We start from the raw sequence: 22,363 nt of genomic DNA, 5'->3' as shown, positions 1-22,363 counted from the left end.
GAGGACTGCCCTTGAGAGAACAGCTCTGAGAGAACTTGTGACCAGTGTTCCCTCTAAGTTGAGTTAGTGTGAGCTAGCTCACAGTTTTTTAGCCTCCGGCTCACACATTTTTGTCTCGGCTCAGGAAGGGATGGCTCCAGAGCGAACTAATTTATGCAGTAGCCAAATCGCTCGCTTACAGCTTTGATGCCAGCAGCTCACAAAGTAGAATTTTTGCTCACAAGACTCCACAGCTTAGAGGGAGCATCGCCTGTGAGGCAGGCGGGGCTGAGAGAGCTCTGACAGAAACTGCCCTTTCAAGGACAGCTCTGACAGAACTATGGCTTGCCGAAGGTCATCCAGCAGCAAGTGGAGGAGTGGGGAATCAAACCCAGTTCTCCCAGATTACAGTCCGAGCACTTAACCACTACACCAAACTGTCTCACTATGGTGAGCATAACAGGGAAACACCGAACTGGCTTTGGAAGGTGGGAACATCGGCCCTCCCAACTCCAACCACTGCTGCCCTCCCTCTCTCCTTTCCCCCTCTGCTACCACAAGTTCTCAACCCCAGTGCCCAAATCTCCCCCTTCCTTACAAGAGCCAGTTTGGTATAGTGCTTAGAAGCGCAGACTTCTAATCTGTGAGAACTGTGTTGGATTCCCCACTCTTCCACATGCAGCTGCTGGTGTGACCTTGGGTCAGTCACAAGCAATGTTCCCTCTAAGCTATGGAGTCCTGTGAGCAAAAATTCTACTCTGTGAGCGACCGGCATTAAAGTTGTGAGCAAGCAATTTGGTTACTGCATAAATTAGTTTGCTCTGGAGCCCTCCCTTCCTGAGCTAAGACAAAAATGGGTGAGCCAGAGGCTAAAAAACTGTGAGCTAGCTCACACTAACTCAGCTTAGAGGGAACACTGACTGGCATTAAAGTTGTGAGCGAGCGATTTGGCTACTGCATAAATTAGTTTGCTCTGGAGCCCCCCTTCCCAAGCCAAGACAAAAAAGTGTGAGCCGGAGGCTAAAAAACTGTGAGCTAGCTCACACTAACTCAACTTAGAGGGAACACTGGTCACAAGTTCTCTCAGAGCTGTTCTCTCAAGGGCAGTCCTCGAAAGAGCTCTCTCCGCCCCACCTACCTCACAAGGTGTCCGTTGTGGGGTGGGGAACGGAGATTGTGAGCCGCTCTGGGACTCCTTTGGGTAGTGAAGGGTGGGGTATGAATCCAATCGCTTCTTCCTTTACACACACACTCCTTCGCACAATACACACATCAGAGCAGGAACATTCAAACTAACAATCAAGTGCAAGTAAGTAGCCGAGACTATACAGAAGCCAGAGTGGCTCGGGAAAGCCCTGTTTTGCTTTCTAAGGCAAAGATGACCTCCCCTGCACTCATACACACATCAGTGCCTTTTACGGTCAGGCATCTGAGAGATCTAAGCCATGTTTTTTTACCACTCAAAGTCTGGGAAATAAACAGAGACAGATACACTACTGCCTGTGGCCATTGCTATGGCCTCTGGCAGCGAATTCCGCATTTTAATCACTTGCAGTGTGAAGAAATGTCTCCTTTAGGACAGACAAAAGGGAATGTTTCTTTACACAAGGAGTGATTAAAAGGTGGAATTGGCTGCCAGAGGATGTCCTGATGACTGCAGGCATAGATGGCTTTAAAACAGGCTTAAGACGGATTCACGGTGGAGAGGCCAATCGGGGGCTACTGGCCACGCTGTCTAAAGGGAACCCCATGTTCAGTGGCAGCAAACCTCTGAATACCAGTGCCAGAAGGAAACATCAAGGGAAGGCCTTGCCCTCTATGCCCTGTTGTTGGCCCTCCAGAGGAACTGCTTGGCCCCTGTGTGAGACAGGATGCTGGACTAGATAGACCATTGGTCTGATCCAGCAAGGCTCTTCTGAGGTTCTTATGAAGGCCTTGGCCTCTATGCCTTGCTGTTGGCCCTCCAGAGGAACTGCTTGGCCCCTGTGTGAGACAGGATGCTGGACTAGATGGACCACTGGTCTGATCCAGCAGGGCTCTTGTGACGTTCTTATGAAGGCCTCGGCCTCTATGCCCCGTTACTGGCCCTCCATGGCTGGCCACTGTGGGACACAGGATGCTGGACGAGACAGAACAATGGTCTGATCCAGCAAGGCTCTTCTGAGGTTCTTATGAAGGCCTTGGCCTCTATGCCTTGCTGTTGGCCCTCCAGAGGAACTGCTTGGCCCCTGTGTGAGACAGGATGCTGGACTAGATGGACCACTGGTCTGATCCAGCAGGGCTCTTGTGACGTTCTTATGAAGGCCTCGGCCTCTATGCCCCGTTACTGGCCCTCCATGGCTGGCCACTGTGGGACACAGGATGCTGGACGAGACAGAACAATGGTCTGATCCAGCAAGGCTCTTCTTATGTTCTTTCACTCATTAGCGAAAAGTCTAAACTCTGGTCCTTGCCAGGCACCCTCTGTGCTGCTCTTACACCCTGCAAATGTCAAAGGATCCCCTGCTTTTAACAGCCATCTGGCAGCGGATCTTCAGGGGCGTCCGGGGTCAGGCCAGTAATTTCGGAACAGTACACACTGCCTGCCTCCAAAGAAAGGAAACGAACACCCAAGAAATGAAGACAGACTCGGAGCCAAGCAAGGAAGGGGGGGCTACTCACCGGGAGTACCAGCATGCCGTAGTGCTGGGGATCTTTTTCGGCGTTCATCTGTTGCAGGGGGAACTCCAGAACCACCTTGCTGAGCACCTCCATCACTTCCTTCAGGCCAATGTTGTACGCGTACCTGGGGAAAAGAGACCAGGGCGTTATGCCACGTTCTCCGCTCTTGTGCACAGCTTGGATCGCTACCCACGACTGTGTGGGGGACCTGACCTGGACGGCCCAGGCTAGCTGTCAGTTATGCTGCCACTGTGGCTGGTGGAGGGGGAGGTGGGCTGGTTTGTGTCTTCTTTCAGGTCTGGTAGGTGTGGTTTCGCTTCTCAGCAGGGCTCTTTTTGTAGAAAAAGCCCAGCAGGAACTCATTAGCATAATAGGCCACACCCAACAGCAGGAACTCATTACCATATTGGGCCACACCCCTGACAGCACAGCTCATTAGCACATTAGGCCACACCCCCATGTTCCCAGAAGTGTGCTCATCCAGCCACACCCACGTTTTGCTTCTTATTCTGTTTACCTTGTTTGTGCTCAAAACCCAGGGCTTTTTTTGTAGCAGGAACTCCTTTGCATGTTAGGCCACACACCCCTAATGTAGCCAATCCTAATGAGTTCCTGCGGTTGGGTGTGGCCTATTATGCTAATGAGTTCCTGCTGGGCGCGGCCAACTCGGGAGCCAGCCGGAACTCCGTTCCTGTGTGTTCCTGCCCCAAAACAGCCCTGCTTCTCAGTATTCCTGTTATCGCCGCTTGACCTTGGTGTCTTGCTGCACTGCTTTCCCTTGGAATGTGAACCCGTTCGTTCTAGGAGCGCAAAGGCTTCTTTCCCAATTGGCTTTCAGCCCGTCGGGAGACCCTGCTTTGAGCCAGGCATCATGGACCCTTTCCCGCTTTTTGAATTAGTCCCGACACTGAATGTGTATGGATGACTTGCCTATCCTGGAGCAATAAACTGAAACTTCACTGAAAGCCTGTCGTTGCCTCCCGATTGCTGTAAGACTCTGACACTGGCCTGCTCTCGTCAGACCTCGGAAGCTAAGCAGGGTCGGCCCTGGTTGGTACTTGGATGGGAGACCACAGAGGCAGGCGATGGCAAACTACCCCTCTTATTCTCCTGCCTTGAAAACCCTACAGGGCCGCCTTAGGTTGGCTGCAACTTGATGGCAATTTCCACCACCACCATGCACACTGCTTTACTAAAATGGACAACCCTTTTCAACAGGAAGAAGAAGAAGAGGAAGAAGAGGAGGAGGAGGAGGAGGAGACTGGATTTATACCCCGTCCTTCACTCCTAGTCTCAGAGAGGCTTACAAAATTTCCCCCTCCCCACAACAGACACCCTGTGAGGTAGGTGGGGATTGAGAGAGCCCTCTCGAGGACTGCCCTTGAGAGAATAGCTCTGAGCGAATTTGTAACTGACCCACGGTCATACCAGCAGCTGAATGTGGAGGAGTGGGGAATCAAACCTGGTACTCCTAGATTAGAGTCAGTGTTCCTAACCACTACACCAAACTGGCTGTCTGCTGGATCAGACCACAGGTCCATCTAGTTCAGCATCCTGTCTCACACAGAGGCCAGCCAGTTCCTATGGAGGGCCAACAACAGGGCAGAGAGGCCAAGCCCTTAATAAGAACATAGGAAGAGCCCTGCTGGATCAGACCAGTGGTCCATCTAGTCCAGCCTCCTGTCTCACACAGTGGCCAACCAGTTCCTCTGGAGGGCCAACTACAGGGCATAGAGGCTGCGCCCTCAATAAGAACATCAGAAGAGCCCTGCTGGATCAGACCAGTGGTCCATCTAGTCCAGCATCCTGTCTCACACAGTGGCCAACCAGTTCCTCTGGAGGGCCAACAACAGGGCATAGAGGGTGAGGCCTTCATAATAATGTTAGAATAGCCCTGCTGGATCAGACCAGTGGTCCATCTAGTCCAGCATCCGGTCCCACACAGTGGTCACCAGTTCCTCTGGAGGTCCAACAACAGGACCAAGGCCTTCATTGGAACATCAGAAGAGCCCTGCTGGCTCAGACCAGTGGTCCATCTAGTCTAGCATCCTATCGTACACAGTGGCCAACCAGTTCCTCTGGAGGGCCAACAACACGGCATAGAGGCTGAGGCCTTTATAAGAATATCAGCCCTGCTGTGTCAGACCATTAGTCCATCTAGTCCATCATCCTCTCTCACACAGTGGCAAGCCATAGTTCTGTCAGAGCTGTCCTTGAAAAGGACAGTTTGGAAAGAGCTCTCTCAGCCCCACCGACCTCACAGGTTGTCTGTTGTGGGGAGGGGAAGGGAAAGGAGTTTGTGAACCTGTCTGAGACTCCTTTGGGTAGTGAAGGGCACGGGATAAATCCCATCTCTTCTTCTTCTCTCAGAGCTCTCTCAGCCCCACCTACCTCCCAGGGTGACTGTTGTGGGGAGGGGAAGGGAAAGGAGTTTGTAAGCCGCTCTGAGACTCCTTTGGGTAATGAAGGGCCGGTTATAAATCCAATATCTTCTTCTTCTTCTCGTCTACTGGGAGGGAGTCAGGCTAGACAGATACAGGTATGGCCCCCAGGCCCCTAAAGCTCAAAGGGATCGAGGGAGCGCTGCCTTACTTGAGAGAGTTGATCTCCAAAACCAGGTTGTCGCAGGAGATGTTCTCCTCTTCGCCCCGCTGCAACGTTCCCAGGACTTCATTCTGGAAGACTGGGATCAAAGCAACGACAAGTTGTTCAGGTCACAAGCAGGCAACGCCAGCACGCGTGGAAGGAAAGCTGGCACTCGCGATCGGCATCAGGCCCCAAATATGTGGGGGAGAAAGACCAAAACCCCATAGCCCAAGTGGGGTCTTTCTGTGTACTGAATTTTTCTCCCCCCCCCCCCTAGAAGGAATGTGGGAAGATGCCTGCAAGCAGAGCTAAAAGGTAGGTCCAGGAACTTCGGCTACTCACCTTTGATATCGTCCAGCTGAGGGGAAGCTGCCCGACTATCCGAATGCTCAGACCCCAGACTCACGTCGCTTTCCGACTCGTTCTCTTCTTCCGCGCTTAAAACGGGGCCTAGAAGAAGAGTTGGGTTTTATACTCTGCTTGACTCTACCCTAAGGAGTCTCAAAGTGGCTTACAATTGTTGGTGTATAAGTTTCAGCACCTAGATCTCCAGGATCTACTTGACAGCTGGACTGGGCAGAGCTGAGGCACAGTCAGTATGAGTCAGCAATGTTCTGATTGGCTGGACATATCTATATATGTAGAAATGTACCATTGTACTTTCCCCCTTGATGGCGGATGGAGTCTGGCGAAGCACTTTGTCTGAGAGCTGTATATATTGTAAATAAATTCCTGTATATAGTTACCACTGGACTGAGTAAGTGTGGTTTACTATTGGAAGCCTCTGGTGAGAGAAAGACTGCTGTGAGCGCAGAACAGGTTCGAGGTGCTGGTTCACACAAACACACGCACTGTGCGACAACAATCACCTTCCCTTCCTCTCCTCACAACGGGCAGGTGGGGCTGAGCAGATCTGAGAGAACTGGGACGGGCCCAAAGGTCCCCCAGCTGGCTCCATGTGGAGGAGGAGTGGGGAATCAAACCCAGCCCTCCAGATTAGAGTCCGCCATGCTTAACCACTACACCATGCTGGCTCTAGGGCTGGAGCGGCTTACAGTCGTCTTTCTCTTCCTCTCCCCACAACAGGAACTCTCAGTCTGGGGCAAGTGATGCTCTGTAGACTTGGTGCCTGGTGGGGGGCAACAGTGGGAGGGCTCCTGGCCCCACTGGTGGACCTCCTGATGGCCCCTGGTATTTTTGGCCACTGTGTGACAGAGTGTTGGACTGGATGGGCCATTGGCCTGATCGAACGTTTGCTTCTCTTATGTTCTTATAGGAACTCTCAGTCTGGGGCAAGTGATGCTCTGTAGCCTTGGTGCCTGGTGGGGGGCAACAGTGGGAGGGCTCCTGGTGTCCTGGCCCCACTGGTGGACCTCCTGATGGCCCCTGGTCTTTTTGGCCACTGTGTGACACAGAGTGTTGGACTGGATGGGCCACTGGCCTGATCCAACATTGGCTTCTCTTATGTTCTTATAGGAACTCTCAGTCTGGGGCAAGCGATGTTCTGTAGCCTTGGTGCCTGGTGGGGGTCAACAGTGGGAGGGCTTCTAATGTCCTGACCCCACTGGTGGACCTCCTGATGGCCCCTGGTCTTTTTGGCCACTGTGTGACACAGAGTGTTGGACTGGATGGGCCTTTGGCCAGATCCAACATTGGCTTATGTTCTTATAGGAACTCTCAGTCTGGGGCAAGGGATGCTCTGTATCCTTGGGGCCTGGTGGGGGGCAACAAAGAAGGACTTCCTTTTATCCGTTCTAACCCGACCGCTCAGCAATTCCACGGAGTGCCCACAAGGAGTTCTTGTCTTGTGAGAAAGGGAGAGAGGCGCTTCTTTCTCTACCTGCTCTGTCCCATGATAGAGCATGCCGTTGTCCAACTGTGGTGGCATCCCGGCAACGGGTCCTCGCCTAACCCACCACCACCACCCCGCGGCCGAGCTCCTCACCCCACAGGCTCTGCCTCTGCTCCTCCTCGTCCACGTCGTTCTTGCTGTCTGCTTTCCAGAGGTAGCCTCTGCCTTCGGAGCCGACTTCTGCTGCGTTGTAACCTAGAAGGGGATGGCAGCAACGTTAGACTGGTCTGGCCTCAGGGCAGGCGGGTCCGAACGATGACGTATTGATTTGGGTAGTGCAATAAGAAGGGTGCCGATGCACCTCGTGAGCTAAGACTCATAGAACTGGAAAGTACTAGCCCAACCCCCTGCACAGTGCGGGAAATTCACAAATACCTCCCCCCTCCCCAACCCCAGTGAACCCCTATTCCACCCCCATAAGATGACAAAAAAACCAACAACCCTCCAGGGTCCCAGGAGAGCCAGGTTGGTGCAGTGGCTAAGGGCGCGGACTCTAATCTGGGAGAACCGGCTTTGAATCCCCACGCCTCCTCATGCAGCTGCTGGTGTGACCTTGGGTCATTCACAAGTTCTCTCAGAGCTGTTCTCTCAAGGCCAGTTCTCAATCGAGCTCTCTCAGCCCCCACCGACCTCACAGGGTGTCTGTTGTGGGGAGGGGAAGGGAAAGGAGTTTGTGAGCCGCTCTGAGACACCTTCGGATAGTGAAGGGCGGGGTATAAATCCAATCTCTTCTTCTTCGCCATCAAGATTTTGGGAGTATGGCCCTGACCGTCAAAGCCCCGGCAAGCCCGATCTCGTCAGATCTCGGAAGCTAAGCAGGGACAATCCTGGAAAGTACTTGGAAGTTCTCTCACTGCAATCTCCAACAAAGCAACTCTGGAGTGTCGGGAGACCCTTAGGGAGATGGTGGGATTCGGCACGGTGTGTGTGTGTGTGTGTGTGTGTGTGTGTGTGTGACAAAGCCTCCGCAAGCCCCTAGCTAACTTAGACAGGCCCAAAGGTGCTCACATACCTTTTAGCTTCACCTTGCTCTCCTCTTTGTTCACGCCGGAATCGTCGCTGAACTGGTCGTCGTCTTCCTCTTCCTCATCCGTGGGATGTAAGGAGATTACGGTGCCTTCCGGAAGGACGATGTCGGGGCCCACCGCCACCTGGAAATTAAGCAACGTGGCTGCTCTAGCAAACACAAAATATCAAACTCTATTTTCCCAGACCACTCATGCAGGCAGACAATTACTCGATGAACAAACAGAAGCCCCCACAGGCAAGCCAAATAGTCAAGGCAGCGAAGAAAAAAGCCCACTGCATCATTTTGCGCTCTTGCATTTGCATTTATTTATTTACTAGGAAAAAGGCCCATTGTGGAAATAAATACAACGGCCTCTAGAAAGAGGCTCTGGGCGGGTGCCCCTGCCTTGGACACTCAGTGTCAATTTGCTGTGGCGACCTCAGCAGGGTATAATGACACAGAGCCCACCATTTTCTCCAGAGGAACTGATCTCTGCTACCTAAAGAACAGTTGTAATTTTGAGTGATCTCCAGCCGTCACCTGGAGATTGGACACATTTTACCTCAGAACAGCAAACTGTTTAGAATCTTAGAGGCAAAAGCCAATTAAGTCACATATGCAAACGACCTCTGTGTTCCGAGGCAAAGGCCAATGAGGCTGCATATGCAGATAACCTCTGTGTTCTGACTGGCTATGGGGGGGGGGAGGAACAGCAAACTGTTTAGAATGTTGGAGGCGAGACTCAAGCAATGCAGCCAGTGGATAGGGACAGATTCTGAGTGACACACCAGGGCGCCAACCAATTCCGGAGCGTGCGGAATGTTCTAGAGAAGTGCCACCACCATTCGGCTTTTATATATAAGGGAGATATCCTAAGAAGATGAGAAGAGCCCTGCTGGATCAGACCAAATGGCCCATCTAGTCAAGCGCCCTGTCTCTCCCAGTGGCCAAGCAGCTCCTCTGGAGGGCCAACGACAGGGCAGAGAGGCCGAGGCCTTCACAAGATGTTGCCTCCTGGCTCTGGGATTCAGAGGATTAGTGCCTCTAAAACTGGAGATTCCCTCAGTCACCATGGCTAGTAGCCATTGACAGACTTGTCCTCCACAAATCTATCTAATCCCCTTTTCAAGCTGCTTATTCCTGTGGCCATCATGACATCCTCTGGCAGTGAGTTCCACATTTGAATCACTCTTGCAACGACGTGGTCTTTCCTTTTGTCTGTCCTGAACCTACTGCCCATCAATTTCATTAGATGCCCTCAAGTTCTAGTGTTTGGGGAGAGGGGGAAAAGTTTCTCTTTCTCAACACTCTCCACCCCATGCATAATTTTATAAACCTTTGTCGTGCCCCCCCTCTTTTTCTAATCTGAAATGTCCGAGACTCTCCAGCAGGGGTTGGGGTTGGGTTTGTTCAACGGAATGTCATGGTGACCACAAGTCCAAAGCAGAATTGGCAGCTCTTCAAACTCACCTGGGAAGTGAGGACACAATGCGACTTCAGCGTTACCCCTTTCTTCACCTCGGCCTCGTCACAGACAATCGACTGCTGGATTTTCACCCGGTCTCCGACGCGGACGCCGTTCCAGAGGAACGCCCTGTCCAGAACGACCTCGTCGCCTGCCAAACACCGGCCAAAGCATTTAGAACTGAACGGCTGTTTCTTAACATTAAAACATTTCCTATATGTCCTCTTTGGTGTAGTGGTTAAGTGCGCGGACTCTAATCTGGGAGAACCGGGTTGGATCCCCCACTCCTCCACTTGCACCTGCTGATGTGACCGTGGGTCAGTCACAAGCTCTGGCACAGCTGTCCTTGAAAAGGAGCAGTTTGTGTCAGAGCTCTCTCAGCCCCCCCCACCTCACAGGGTGTCTGTTGTGGGGAGGGGAAGGGAAAGCAGTTTGTAAGCCGCTCTGAGACTCCAAGTGAAGGGTTGATGGGTCTGTTGTGGGGAGGGGAAGGGACAGGAGTTTGTAAACCGCTCTGAGACTCCAAGTGAAGGGCGGGGTATAAATCCAATCTCCTCCTCCTCCTCCTCCTCCTCCTCGGAAAGGGGAACTCAGGAGTGGTTTATGCAGGTCCTGACCTGGGTAGCCCGGGCAAGCCCGATCTCATCAGATCTTGGAAGCTAAGCAGGGCCGACCCTGGCAAGAACTTGGATGGGAGACCCGCCAAGGAATACCAGGGCCGCGATGCAATGGCAGGCCACTTCTCTGAATGTCCAAGTCCCAGTAGGAGTCGCCAGAAGTCCCATGACTTCCAGGCACAAATGTACATACACACAAACAAAAAAATAAAATACAAAGAATACCCCCCCCCAAAAAAAAGTGGTTTATGCAGAACCACCTATGGGTGTCAAACCTTGCTTCACTTTGCTCGCTCCGGTTGCCATGGTTGCTGGGGGGAGGGAATTCATACGGGGAGGGGAGTGGGGTACGTGTGATGGATGAGTGAGAACCTTTTGCTTTCAGGAGCCATAACTTTCCTTGGGCAAGCCGTAGTTCTGATAAGCGCTGTTCTTGAAAAAGAGCAGTTTCTATCAGAGCTCTCCCAGGTTTGAATCCCCACACCTCCACATGAAGCTGCTGGTGTGACCTTGGGTCAGTCACAAGTTCTCTCAGAGCTGTCCTCGAAAGGGCAGTTCTGTAAAGAGCTCTCTCAGCCCCACCGACCTCACAGGGTGTCTGCTGTGGGGAGGGGAAGGGAAAGGAGATTGTAAGCCGCTCTGAGACTCCTTTGGGTGGTGAAGGGCGGGGTATAAATCCAATCCGTGCGATGGTTACCTCGAGGTTAGACTACTGTAACGCTCTCTACATGGGGCTGCCTTTGTCGCAGATTTGGAAGCTGCAGCTAGTGCAGAATGCTACAGCCAGGCTGTTGATGGGTCTCCCTAGATGGGAGCACATCCGACCTGTGCTGGAAGCGCTGCACTGGCTGCCTATAGCTTTCCGAATTCGCTTCCAAGTGCTGGTATTTACCTTTAAAGCCCTATATGGCCAGGGTCCGACATACCTGAGGGACTGCCTTTCCCCATACATACCCCAGAGAGCACTACAGTCAGGGGCCCAACATCGATTAATGATTCCAGGCCTCAGGGAGGCCAGGCTTGTGGCAACCAGGGCCAGGGCCTTCTGAGTGGCAGCTCCTACCTGGTGGAACGAGCTCCCGGAGGAGATCAGGGCCCTGCAGGACCTCGCACAGTTCCGCAGGGCCTGCAAGACGGAGCTCTTCCGCCAGGCTTTTAATTAGGAGCCGCCGCCATCACTAGAGATGTGAAGGCCCAGAAAAAAAAGGGAAAATTCGGGGGGGAAACGGTTTTTTCCCTGAAACCTTTTTGTTTTTTTCTGGAAAATTGGAAAAATTGAAAAAAGAAAAGAAAAAAAATTGATTATGGAATGTTTTGTTTTAACATGATGACCAGGTGTTCAAATATTTTCCAAATCATTTCTAAAATATATATAGATGATATCAGATTGATCTAATTTCTGTGCACTGAGGACAAGCAAGTCCTAGGTTACAAACTGAACTCTCCAATGCAAGAACAAGATGCATTTCTTCCTTTAGGAGGTGCGATTGTCAGAAGAAAATTAAAAAGTTTCAGGGTTTTTTTTGCATATGGGTGGGTATTCTGTAATAATTGTTTGGATACACTATATTTTTAATATGCTAGTTGTGATAATTTCATGCCAAGTAAAAATGTCCATAGTCATATTTTATGTTCCTAAAGTAACAGAATGACTTTCAATCTAGAAAAGACAAAAGAAGTGCTAATGTAGCATTTTTTCAATTTTTCCGAAAATTTCCGTTTCCCCCCGAAAAAAACGGGGAAAAAACGGGTTTTTTTCCGAGCTTCAAAATTTCCGGAAATTTTACATCTATACCCACGACTAGGATTAAAATAAATGGTACGCTTACTGACCCTGATTCCCTTACACCGAGGCACAAGACAAGGCTGCCCCTTGTCCCCTTTACTATTCGCCCTAGCGGTTGAGCCATTAGCCGAGGCCATCAGAGAACACCCAGACATTACAGGTACTCAGCTAAGATCTAAAGAACATAAATCGGCACTCTTCGCTGATGATATGCTTCTGTATATCACTAAACCAATAACATCTCTCCCATCACTACACAAGCTGTTAGATTGCTTTAGTCTAATCTCAGGTCTAAAAATCAACGACAACAAATCGCAGGTACGACCGATACATCTAGATAAAACGGAGGAGGTGTTGATCAAAACACGATACAAATTCTACTGGGTGCCAAAAGCACTAAAATAATAAATAAATAAATAAATAAAATATCGTATGCGAAGGCCTGACGAGAGATCCCTCGGCTTGCCGAACTCACCTATCTTGCAGTCCAGGCCGACGACGCTGTTGGTGATGAAGCACTTGTTGCCGACACACGTCCCCCGCCCGATCAAGACGTTCTCCTCCAGCACGCTGCCGTGGCCCAGGCTCACCTCTGCCCCCCGGTAGATATTGTGGCGGGCGTGGGTGCAGCTCCGCCGCTCCTTGTCGCTGAAGTTCATCTCCGGAGTCAGCGGGTAAACCCAGCGCTGGAGGACGTCGGAGGACACGGCTTCGTACATCAGCAAGTTGGAGACAGGGGCGCCATACTCTTCTGAGGCCACGTGCAGGTGGATCTGGTTGCCCAGCACCTGGAGAAGAGTGGAGATTTAATAATGACCAGTGTTCCCTCTAAACTGAGTAAGCGTGAGCGAGCTCACAGTTTTTTAGCCTCTGGCTCACAAATTTCTGTCTTAGCTCAGGAAGGATGGCTCCAGAGCAGTGTTCCCTCTAAGCTGAGTAAGCATGAGCGAGCTCACAGCTTTTTAGCCTCTGGCTCACAAATTTCTGTCTTAGCTCAGGAAGGAGGGCTCCAGAGCAGTGTCCCCTCTAAGCTGAGTAAGCGTGAGCGAGCTCACAGTTTTTTAGCCTCCGGCTCACCCATTTTTGTCTCCGCTCAGGAAGGGTGGCTCCAGAGCAAACTGATTTATGCAGCAGCCAAGTTGCTTGCTCACGACCTTAATGCCAGGAGCTCACAAAGTAGAATTTTTGCTCACAAGACTCCACAGCTTAGAGGGAACATTGATAATGACATCGGAAAGCTGGAAGAAGTACAGAGGAGGGCCACCAAGATGATTAGGGGCTTGGAGCACCTCCCCGATGAGGAAAGGCTGAAGAGTCTGGGACTTTTCCGTTCAGAAGAGAGATGACGAACGGGAGACATGAGGTTTATAAAATTATGGACAGAGTGGAGAGAGCTGACAAAGACAACGTTTTTCTCCCTCTCCCAAAGGACTAATGCTCAAGGATAACAAACGAAGACGATGGGCGTCAGATTCAGGAAGGACAAAAGGAAATACTTTACTCAGCGAGTAAAATGTGGAATTCGCTGCCAGAGGAGGTGATGATGGCCACGGGAACAGACAGCTTTAAAAGGGGATTAGATAGCCATGGTGACTGAGGGGAAGCTCCGCATTCAGAGGCACTAACCCTCTGAATCCCAGAGCCAGGAGGCAACATCAGGGGAAGGCCTCGGCCTCAATGCCCTGTTGTTGGCCCTCCAGAGGAACTGGTCGGCCACTGTGTGAGACAGGATGCTGGGCTGGATGGACCACTGGTCTGATCCAGCAGGGCTCTGCTTATGTTCTTAGGAAGGCCTTGGCCTCTATGCCCTGTTGTTGGCCCTCCAGAGGAACTGGTTGGCCCCTGTGTGAGACAGGGTGCTGGCCTAGATGGACCACTGGCCTGATCCAGCAGGGCTCTTCTCGTGTTCTCATGAAGGCCCTGGCCTCTCTGCCCCTGTTGTTGGCCATCCAGAGGAACTGGCTGGCCCCTGTGTGAGACAGGATGCTGGACTAGATGGACCGCTGGTCTGATCCAGCAGTGCTCTTCTTGTGTTCCCATGAAGGCCTTACCCTCTATTCCCTGTTGTTGGCCCTCCAAAGGAACTGGCTGGCCCCTGTGTGAGACAGCATGCTGGACTAGATGGACCGCTGGTCTGATCCAGCAGGGCTCTTCTTGTGTTCCCATGAAGGCCTTACCCTCTATTCCCTGTTGTTGGCCCTCCAGAGGAACTGGCTGGCCACTGTGTGAGACAGGATGCTGGACTAGATGGACCACTGGTCTGATCCAGCAGGGCTCTTCTTGTGTTCCCATGAAGGCCTCGGCCTCTATGCCCTGTTGTTGGACCTCCAGAGGAACTGGCTGACCACCGTGTGAGGCAGGATGGAACCTGGTATTTTTGGCCACTGTGTGACAGAGTGTTGGACTGGACAGGCCACTGGCCTGATCCACATTGGCTTCTCTTATGTTCTTATATCTGGGGCAAGTGATGCTCTGTATTCTTAGTGCTTGGGGGGCAAGAGTGGGAGGGCTTCTACTGTCCTGGCCCTACTGCTGGACCTCCTGAGGGCACCTGGTCTTTTTGGCCACTGTGTGACCCAGAGTGTTGGACTGGACGGGCCATTGGCCTGATCCAACGCTGGCTTCTCTTATGTTCTTATTTCTTTCCCTGCTTTTCTATCACATAAGGTAAACACAGCTGAGCCAAGGATGTGTCACCCAATATGAAGCTACAATCACAGAATGGTTTACTGATTAGCATTTATTTAGGCCGGTGCCCTTTAACCTTTCGGGCTCACGAGCCTCCTTCAACCCCTGGTGGCAGGGTGGGAACCCACTGAGCTGCAAGCATGCCACACAAGAGTGACAGGAAGAGGGCGTTATCACCTCAGCAGAGAAAAGGGAGGTTCCATGCTTGCATGGAGCAATGGAGGACTTGGTAGAATGTAAGCAGGCTGTGTTAGGGAAGAAACAGAGGGCAAAGCAGAGCTTTCGTGGGGAGGAGCATTTCTGAACCTGCAGGCACCAGAAAGGAACCCTCTGCACTGCTGAGTGACCAGAGACCGTGGCGGCAGCAGGGCAGAATGGAACTCGGGAACATAAGAACCTAAGAGAAGCCAACGTTGGATCAGGCCAGTGGCCCGTCCAGTCCAACACTCTGTGTCACACAGTGGCCAAAAATACCAGGTGCCATCAGGAGGTCCACCAGTGGGGCCAGGACACAAGAAGCCCTCCCACTGTTGCCCCCCCAAGCACCAAGAATACAGAGCATCCCTTGCCCCAGACTGAGAGTTCCTATCTATGCCTTGTGGTTAATAGCCACTGATGGACCTCTGCTCCCTATGCTTATCATAAGAACATAGGAGAAGCCAATGTTGGATCAGGCCAAAGGCCCATCCAGTCCAACACTCTGTGTCACACAGTGGCCAAAAAGACCAGGTGCCACCAGGAGGTCCAGCAGCGGGGCCAGGACACTAGAAGCCCTCCCACTGTTGCCCCCCCCAAGCACCAAGAATACAGAGCATCCCTTGCCCCAGACTGAGAGTTCCTATCTATGCCTTGTGGCTAATAGCCACTGATGGACCTCTGCTCCATAGGATTATCCAGTCCCCTCTTGAAGCTGTCTATGCTTGTAGCTGCCACCACCACCTCCTGTGGCACTGAATTCCACATGTTAATTACTCTCTTGGTGAAGAACGACTTCCAAGAGCCAGTTTGGTGTAGTGGTTCGGAGCGCGGACTCTAAACTGGAAGAACCGGGTTTGATTCCCCCACTCCTCCACATGCAGTTGCTGGTGTGACCGTGGGTTCAGTCACACAAGTTCTTTCAGTGCTGTTCTCTCAGGGGCAGTTTTCGGAAGAGCTCCTCAGCCCCTCCTCCCTCCCAGGGTGTCTGTTGTGGGGAGGGGAATGGAAAGGAGATTGTAAGCCGCTCTGAGACTCCTTTGGGTAGTGAAGGGCAGGGTATAAATCCAATCTCTTCTCTCTCCTCTTCTTCTTGAGAGCCAGTTTGGTGTAGTGGTTAAGTGCGCGGACTCTAATCTGAGAGAACCGGGTTTGATTCCCCACTCCTCCACTTGCACCTGGCTGGATGACCTTGGCCAAGCCGTAGTTCTGATAAGAGCTGTCCTTGAAAAAGAGCAGTTTCTGTCAGAGCTCTCTCAGCCCCACCTACCTCACAGGGTGTCTGTTGTGGGGAGGGGGAAGGGAAAGGAGTTTGTAAGCAGCTCTGAGACTCCTTTGGGTAGTGAAGGGCGGGGCATAAATCCAACCTCTTCTTCTTCTCCTTCTCTCTGTTCTAAGCCTATTGCCCATTAATTTCATTGAGTGCCCACGAGTTCTTATATTGTTTGGATGGGGCTGTGGCTCAGTGGGAGAGCATCTGCTTGGCATGCAGGAGGTCCCAGGTTCAGCCTCCGGCATCTCCAGTTAAAGGAACCAGGCAGCAAGTGAGGCCAGATACCTCTGCCTGAGACCCCGGAGAGCTGCTGCCAGCCTGAGCAGACAATAGTAACCCTGATGGACGGATGGTCTGATACAGTATAAGGAAGCTTCATGTGATCGTGTGAAAGAAGCCGTGGGCAGCCTGACAAGCTGCTAGCCTCCTCTGTCCTGCCAGTTTGGTGTAGTGGTTAAGTGCGCGGACTCTAACCTGGGAGAACCGGGTTTGATTCCCCACTCATCCTCCACATGCAGCTGCTGGAGTGACCTTGGGTCAGTCGCAAGTTCTCTCAGAGCTGTTATCTCAGGAGCAGTCCTCAAGAGAGCTCCTCAGCCCCACCTCCCTCCCAGGGTGTCTGTTGTGGGGAGGGGAATGGAAAGGAGATTGTAAGCCGCTCTGAGACTCCTTTGGGTAGTGAAGGGCAGGGTATAAATCCAATCTCTTCTCTCTCCTCTTCTTCTTGAGAGCCAGTTTGGTGTAGTGGTTAAGTGCGCGGACTCTAATCTGAGAGAACCGGGTTTGATTCCCCACTCCTCCACTTGCACCTGGCTGGATGACCTGGGGCAAGCCGTAGTTCTGATAAGAGCTGTCCTTGAAAAAGAGCCATTTCTGTCAGAGCTCTCTCAGCCCCACCTACCTCACAGGTAGGGAGGGGGAGGCGGAGGGAAAGGAGTTTGTAAGCCGCTCTGAGACTCCTTTGGATAGTGAAGGGCAGGGTATAAATCCAATCTCTTCTCTTCTTCTTCTTCTTCTCCTCTCCACACCTGCTTCCAGGCTACCATCCTCTGCCAGATCGCCTACCCTCTTCCCCTTTCCAGTTTGGTGTACTGGTTAGGAGCACGGACTCTAATCTGGGAGAACCGGGTTTGATTCCCCCACTCCTCCACTTGCACCTGCTGGATGCCCTTGGGCAAGCCATAGCTCTGTCAGAGCTGAAGGCTGTTCGTTGAAAAACAGCAGTTTCTGTCAGAGCTTGCTCAGCCCCACCTTCCTCACAGGGTGTCTGGGGAGGGGAGAGGAGTTTGTAAACCGCTCTGAGACACCTTCGGGTAGCGAAGGGAGGGGTATAAATCCAATCTCTTTTTCTTCTTTCCCAAGTCCTTGCCAAACTATTCCCAATTCGCAACGCTCAGAACTCCTGGCTCCCTACAACCCCAGTCCCAGCCTGTGCCCCTTCGGCGTACGGCTCCTTGATGCCCGACCTCACTGCCCCGCCCCTCTATGCTGGCTGGCGGATCCTCCCCAGCACCCGCTTACCTCCTCGTTCACCAGAAGGCCGCGCACAAAGTCATCCCGGGTCTGGTAGTCAAAGTTATCCGTGAACAGCTCGGCCACCTGCGAGAAGAGGAGAAGCCACAGTGAGGACTTATATATAATTCAAATGAATATTGTTTATTGAAACTACATAGATATAGCAAAATACTGATATCCTCACGGTAAATTGTTTATGGTTTATAGGTTCACTTTGTTTTTCACATTGTTAGATATGCTATTGAATGCCTATTGATAGTTTAGAGGGCAGAAGGCACTTTATTGAGTTAATAACAGCGAACAGAACAGGCTTTAATTAGAATACATTGTAAAAACGAGGTATTTTGTTCCAAAGTTTACTGAATTATACATCATTTTTCAATGCTTACATTTTTTATTCATATTGTACTGGTTAATATGTTTAACTGTTCTTTAGTTCATTATGGACTTGGCTAATGTTATAAAAATGTGATTGTTATGTTTTCTTAATACTATTGTATTATACCAATAAAATGTTATTGGGAGGGTGAAACCGAGTCAGAAGAGAAAGCGATTTCCTGAAGAGAGTTTTGGACATTCACACTGGTGATCTGGTGCTGTCATATATAGCCCTGAGCTGGACGGCCAGCAGGAACTCATTAGCATAATAGGTCATACCCAAAAGCAGGAACTCATTAGCATAATAGGCCACACCCCTGACAGCACAGCTCATTCGCATATTAGGCCACACCCCATGTTACCAGTAGCGTGGTCATCCAGCCACACCCACCTTTTGCTTCTTTTTATCTTGTTTGTTGTCAAAACCCAGGGGCTTTTTGCATGTTAGGCCACACACCCCTAATTGTAGCCAATCCTAATGCGTTCCTGCTGTTGGGTGTGGCCTATTATGCTAATGAGTTCCTGCTGGGCGTGGCCAACTTGGGAGCCAGCCGGAACTCCGTTCCTGCCACAAAATAGCCCTGCTCTGGGGATCTGGTGCTGTCATATATAGCCCTGAGCTGGACGGCCAGGGCTAGCCCGATCTCGTCACCTCAGAAGCGAAGTGGGGCTGGCCTTGGTTAGTACACGAATGAGACTCTTGAGAGTCCCCTGGACTGTGAGGAGATCCAATCCGTCAGTCCTAAAGGAAATTGACCCTGACTGTTCCCTGGAAGGCCAGATAATGAAACTGAAGCTCAAAGACTCTGGCCACCCAATGAGAAGGGAGCACTCCCTGGAGAAGACCCTGATGCTGGGAAAGATTGAAGGTCAAAGAAGACGGGGACGGCAAAGGGTGAGCTGGTTAGACAGTATCATAGATGCAACGAACATGAAATTGAGCAAACCCACCATGAGCCGGTTAGATCATCAGACCAGGACCCTTGAAGGCCCAGTTCTGAGCTTGTGCCTGTCCCAAGCGCTCAGCCTGGCCTGCCTCACAGGGTTGTTGTGAGAAAACGGAAGGGAAAGGGAACGATGCCCTGAGCCGTTTTGTGTCCCAACTGAGGAGAAAAGCAGGAGATAAATACATGCAAACGCATGAACAACTTTGTCCGGAACGTACCTGAGGCGAGCAGATGCTAATGTGGCAGTCCAGCAAATCATGCCGTACTTGGACTTCTTCTATGTTGCTCTGGAACAAGCTCTGGAAAGATGAGAGAAAAACCTGTGAAGACCATGCGACTGATTCCACCATCCTACTGACAGGGTGCGTTCAGGCGGGCTGTTTAGTTCGCTTTCGGCCCGCCTCAGAAACGGATTGTATCTGCGCGATCACACCGTCAACATCTGCCTCCCGTCCCCAGCCGTCGCTTTCCGGCTCAAAACCGCTTTCACCCGGGGTATTTTGATACCAGGTCCCCAAGTGGTGTTTTCCTGCTTCTCCGGTTCCAGACGCACTTTTCTGACGTCTGATCACTCCTCCGGTGTCGAGCCACTTCCGGTTTAAACCCCCTCCCCGCTCGAAAGCTGCCCGAGGCTTCCGCTTTTCACCCTCCATTTTTTAAAAAGCGTTGACGGTGTGCGCCTAGGCAGAGGTCCGCCACCACGCTATTAAAAACAATGTTTAAATGGTGCCTAGTTTTAGCCTTTAGACGAGTTCAGGATCTCACAGAGGCCATTTTCGGGGTAAACGTTTAAAGGGAAGTGTTCCTTTAAAGTTTAAAGGGAAGCGTTACAGCAGTTGGGTTGAAGCGGAAATCGCTGTTCTGCGCACGCGCAAAAATTTTAGTTCTACAGATGGCCGCCTGTGTGCATGCTCAATGTTAAATGATCCAGCAGTCTGTTGGCGTGAGTCAGCTTTATACATTTGGACGGGAGGCGCATGGGAGAGAGAAAAAACAGCGACGCACCCTCCCGCCTGCGGACGGCGGGGAGCGATGTGGCTGCGCAGCGATCCGGAGCAAGGAGGTGAGTGTGATCGCGATTCTCCAGGTTAAAAAAAACCCCGCATCGGGGCTGGAGCCGTTTAAACCGCTCCCGGCATGCTGTCTGACCGCACCCACAGTGTCAAGGGGAGGATCCAGACAGGATTCACTAAAAGGGCCACAAAAAGCCAGAGGACAATTGAGCATCGTCAGCGACCATTAACAGGGGAACAAATACCCAACAGACGAGGGAAGCCTGGGACCACGAAACCAATTAAGGACACTCCTCCTCAAGAGAGATCACAACCCCAACCAGAAACTGTGGCTGAGAAAATGCCAATTGCGCTATGTAGTGTTTTCTTAGTGCTGGACTGTGAAAGACCAACAATACACAGGAGTCAATAAAGCAGAGGGAGCCCAGAAGTCCCTGGAATGCTCCAGCACGGCCCCGGACCCTTTTGGGCTGGAGGCAGGAAAGGCTTGAACCCCCAACCGTAGAATGAGATATGATCGACCTGCATACGTTTCCAGAAACAGCTTTGCATATTATGCTGGAGGGCCAACAGAAGATTCGTGAGCTATCTATGCCTCCCGTCTAAATGTATAAAGCTGACTCACGCCAACAGACTGCTGGATCATTTAACTCAGCATCCGCCTGCTCTGACTGGCGGCTGCGTTCCACGGTCTCCGGCCAAAAAAAGGCTCTTCAAAAGTTCTGCAGCGTGAGACCCATTCAGGGAAAATGCCACCAATCTGACGCGGGACCTGATATGCACACCACTGAGCTATATATGTCTTCCTGAAGCTACTATGCCCTGCAGGCCCGTAGGCAGGATTTTGCGGCTTGTGGGGCAATTTTTTTTCAATGCAGCTGAACTTCTCAGTGCAGTGAAGGGGGGAAAATTTAGCCAATAGGAAGCTGTTGCCGGGTGTCATTATCTGTGCAGGACTGGGAGCAAGGCCTAGTGGGGCCTGGTCCCAGGAGAGGCCTGCATGGGAGTGGAAAGCAGACACAGCCTACAATCCCCACAATGCTTAGTGAAAGTTGTTGCCAATCCGGGTCCAGGGACTGTGTGAAGAGACTGAGACTTAAGCTTTGAGGGCTGAAAAACTGTGTTCTTTTCTCTTCTGCGGTCTTGTCTCTCACAGAGTTAAAACTGAGAAGACAGTCTGGTCTGAGGAAAAGATCCTTCACTTGGCATAAGAGGCTGGGGGCCTAGAACACTAACCCGTTAAGTGAAATAGGTAGTCACGTTAGGTTCGTGTTTATTTTGCCTTTAGACAGTGTTATATATTTTAAGCACCTTGTCTTTTTTTCAATGCCCCATTACTGTATTAATAAACCATTTATTTAATGTTCTCTGCCTGGTCATCATGCCTGTATTTCTCGGCTTAAAAGGGGCATTTTGGTTGGGCTTGGGAGGGTACTCTGGGCTTTCCCAAGGGACCCTAAGTCCAGAGTGGTGGCAGATGATAGTGGCAACCCACAGGGGGTCATGACACCAGGATAAATCTCTACCCTGCAAGTTGTCAACCACGTCAGATGACAGTTGTCAGCTGCTGCAAGCGAATCACTTCTGCCAGTCAAAGCAACAACTCTGATAACAAGTCAGCAGCTGGGGGCGATGACTTCTGTAGTCTCTCTCTCTCTCTCTCAATAGTCAATAGTCAAGAAAGCTAACATGTAGGAAGAAAAACTCTCCTAAAGGAGACCAGTTTCTTGACACAGAGTTAGACGGTATCCTAGAGGTCACCTACTCCAACCCCCTTGCTCAGTGCGGGAATGAGTCAACGACAGCACCCCACTCCGCTTAAAGGAGTGCACGCCTTTAAAAATGTTTCTGAGTGATTGGAAAAAGCATTTACAGCAGACATTCTTGTGGGGCTGTGCCTTTAAGGAAGGGGGGCGGAGCCCCCAAAAGCCCCACCACAGCTACGGGCCCGATGCCCTGACTTGGCTCACCCAGGCTAGCCCAGTCTCGGAGGCTAAGCAGGGTCAGCCCTGGTTAGTATTTGGACAGGAGACAACAAAGGAAGTCTAGGGGCCCTATGCAGATGCAAACCGCCTCCGAAGGTCTCTTGCCTTGAAAATCCTACGGGGCTCCCAGAAGACAGCTGTGACTTGACAGCACTTTTGAATACCACCAAAGCGACTGTCCTCCCTTCTGCAGTTCCATGGACTTTCCATGGACATGTCTGGGATAAAAGGATATTATAGCTTTGGAAAAAGTGCAGAAAAGGGCAACTCGAATGATAAAAGGGTTGGAACACTTTCCCTATGAGGAAAGATTAAGGCGCTTAGGGCTCTTTAGCTTGGAGAAAAGACGACTGAGGGGTGACGTGATTGAGGTTTATAAGATTATGCATGGGAAAGAGCAGGCAGGGCACGCGG

At 51.3% G+C, this 22,363-nt stretch overlaps 1 protein-coding gene across 1 annotated transcript in view; it reads right to left on the bottom strand.

Moving 5' to 3' along the window:
- Positions 1 to 22,363, bottom strand: part of EIF2B5 (eukaryotic translation initiation factor 2B subunit epsilon) — a 55,411-nt gene that overhangs the window by 14,627 nt on the left and 18,421 nt on the right. Inside the window, exons 5-13 of the mRNA XM_015407728.1 lie at positions 19,170 to 19,250; positions 17,633 to 17,710; positions 12,431 to 12,743; positions 9,558 to 9,703; positions 8,091 to 8,229; positions 7,172 to 7,273; positions 5,569 to 5,676; positions 5,233 to 5,323; positions 2,641 to 2,764 (exon numbers count right to left, since the gene is read on the bottom strand). Coding sequence (XP_015263214.1) covers positions 2,641 to 2,764; positions 5,233 to 5,323; positions 5,569 to 5,676; positions 7,172 to 7,273; positions 8,091 to 8,229; positions 9,558 to 9,703; positions 12,431 to 12,743; positions 17,633 to 17,710; positions 19,170 to 19,250 — 1,182 coding nt within the window. The remainder of the gene's footprint in view (positions 1 to 2,640; positions 2,765 to 5,232; positions 5,324 to 5,568; positions 5,677 to 7,171; positions 7,274 to 8,090; positions 8,230 to 9,557; positions 9,704 to 12,430; positions 12,744 to 17,632; positions 17,711 to 19,169; positions 19,251 to 22,363) is intronic.

The sequence above is a fragment of the Gekko japonicus genome, unplaced genomic scaffold, assembly GCF_001447785.1.
Source record: "Gekko japonicus isolate JY-2015 unplaced genomic scaffold, Gekko_japonicus_V1.1 scaffold1994, whole genome shotgun sequence".
Classification (NCBI taxonomy): Eukaryota; Metazoa; Chordata; class Lepidosauria; order Squamata; family Gekkonidae; genus Gekko; species Gekko japonicus.
The sequence above is the reverse complement of the archived record's forward strand: the minus strand, read 5'-3'. Positions and strand labels throughout refer to the sequence as shown.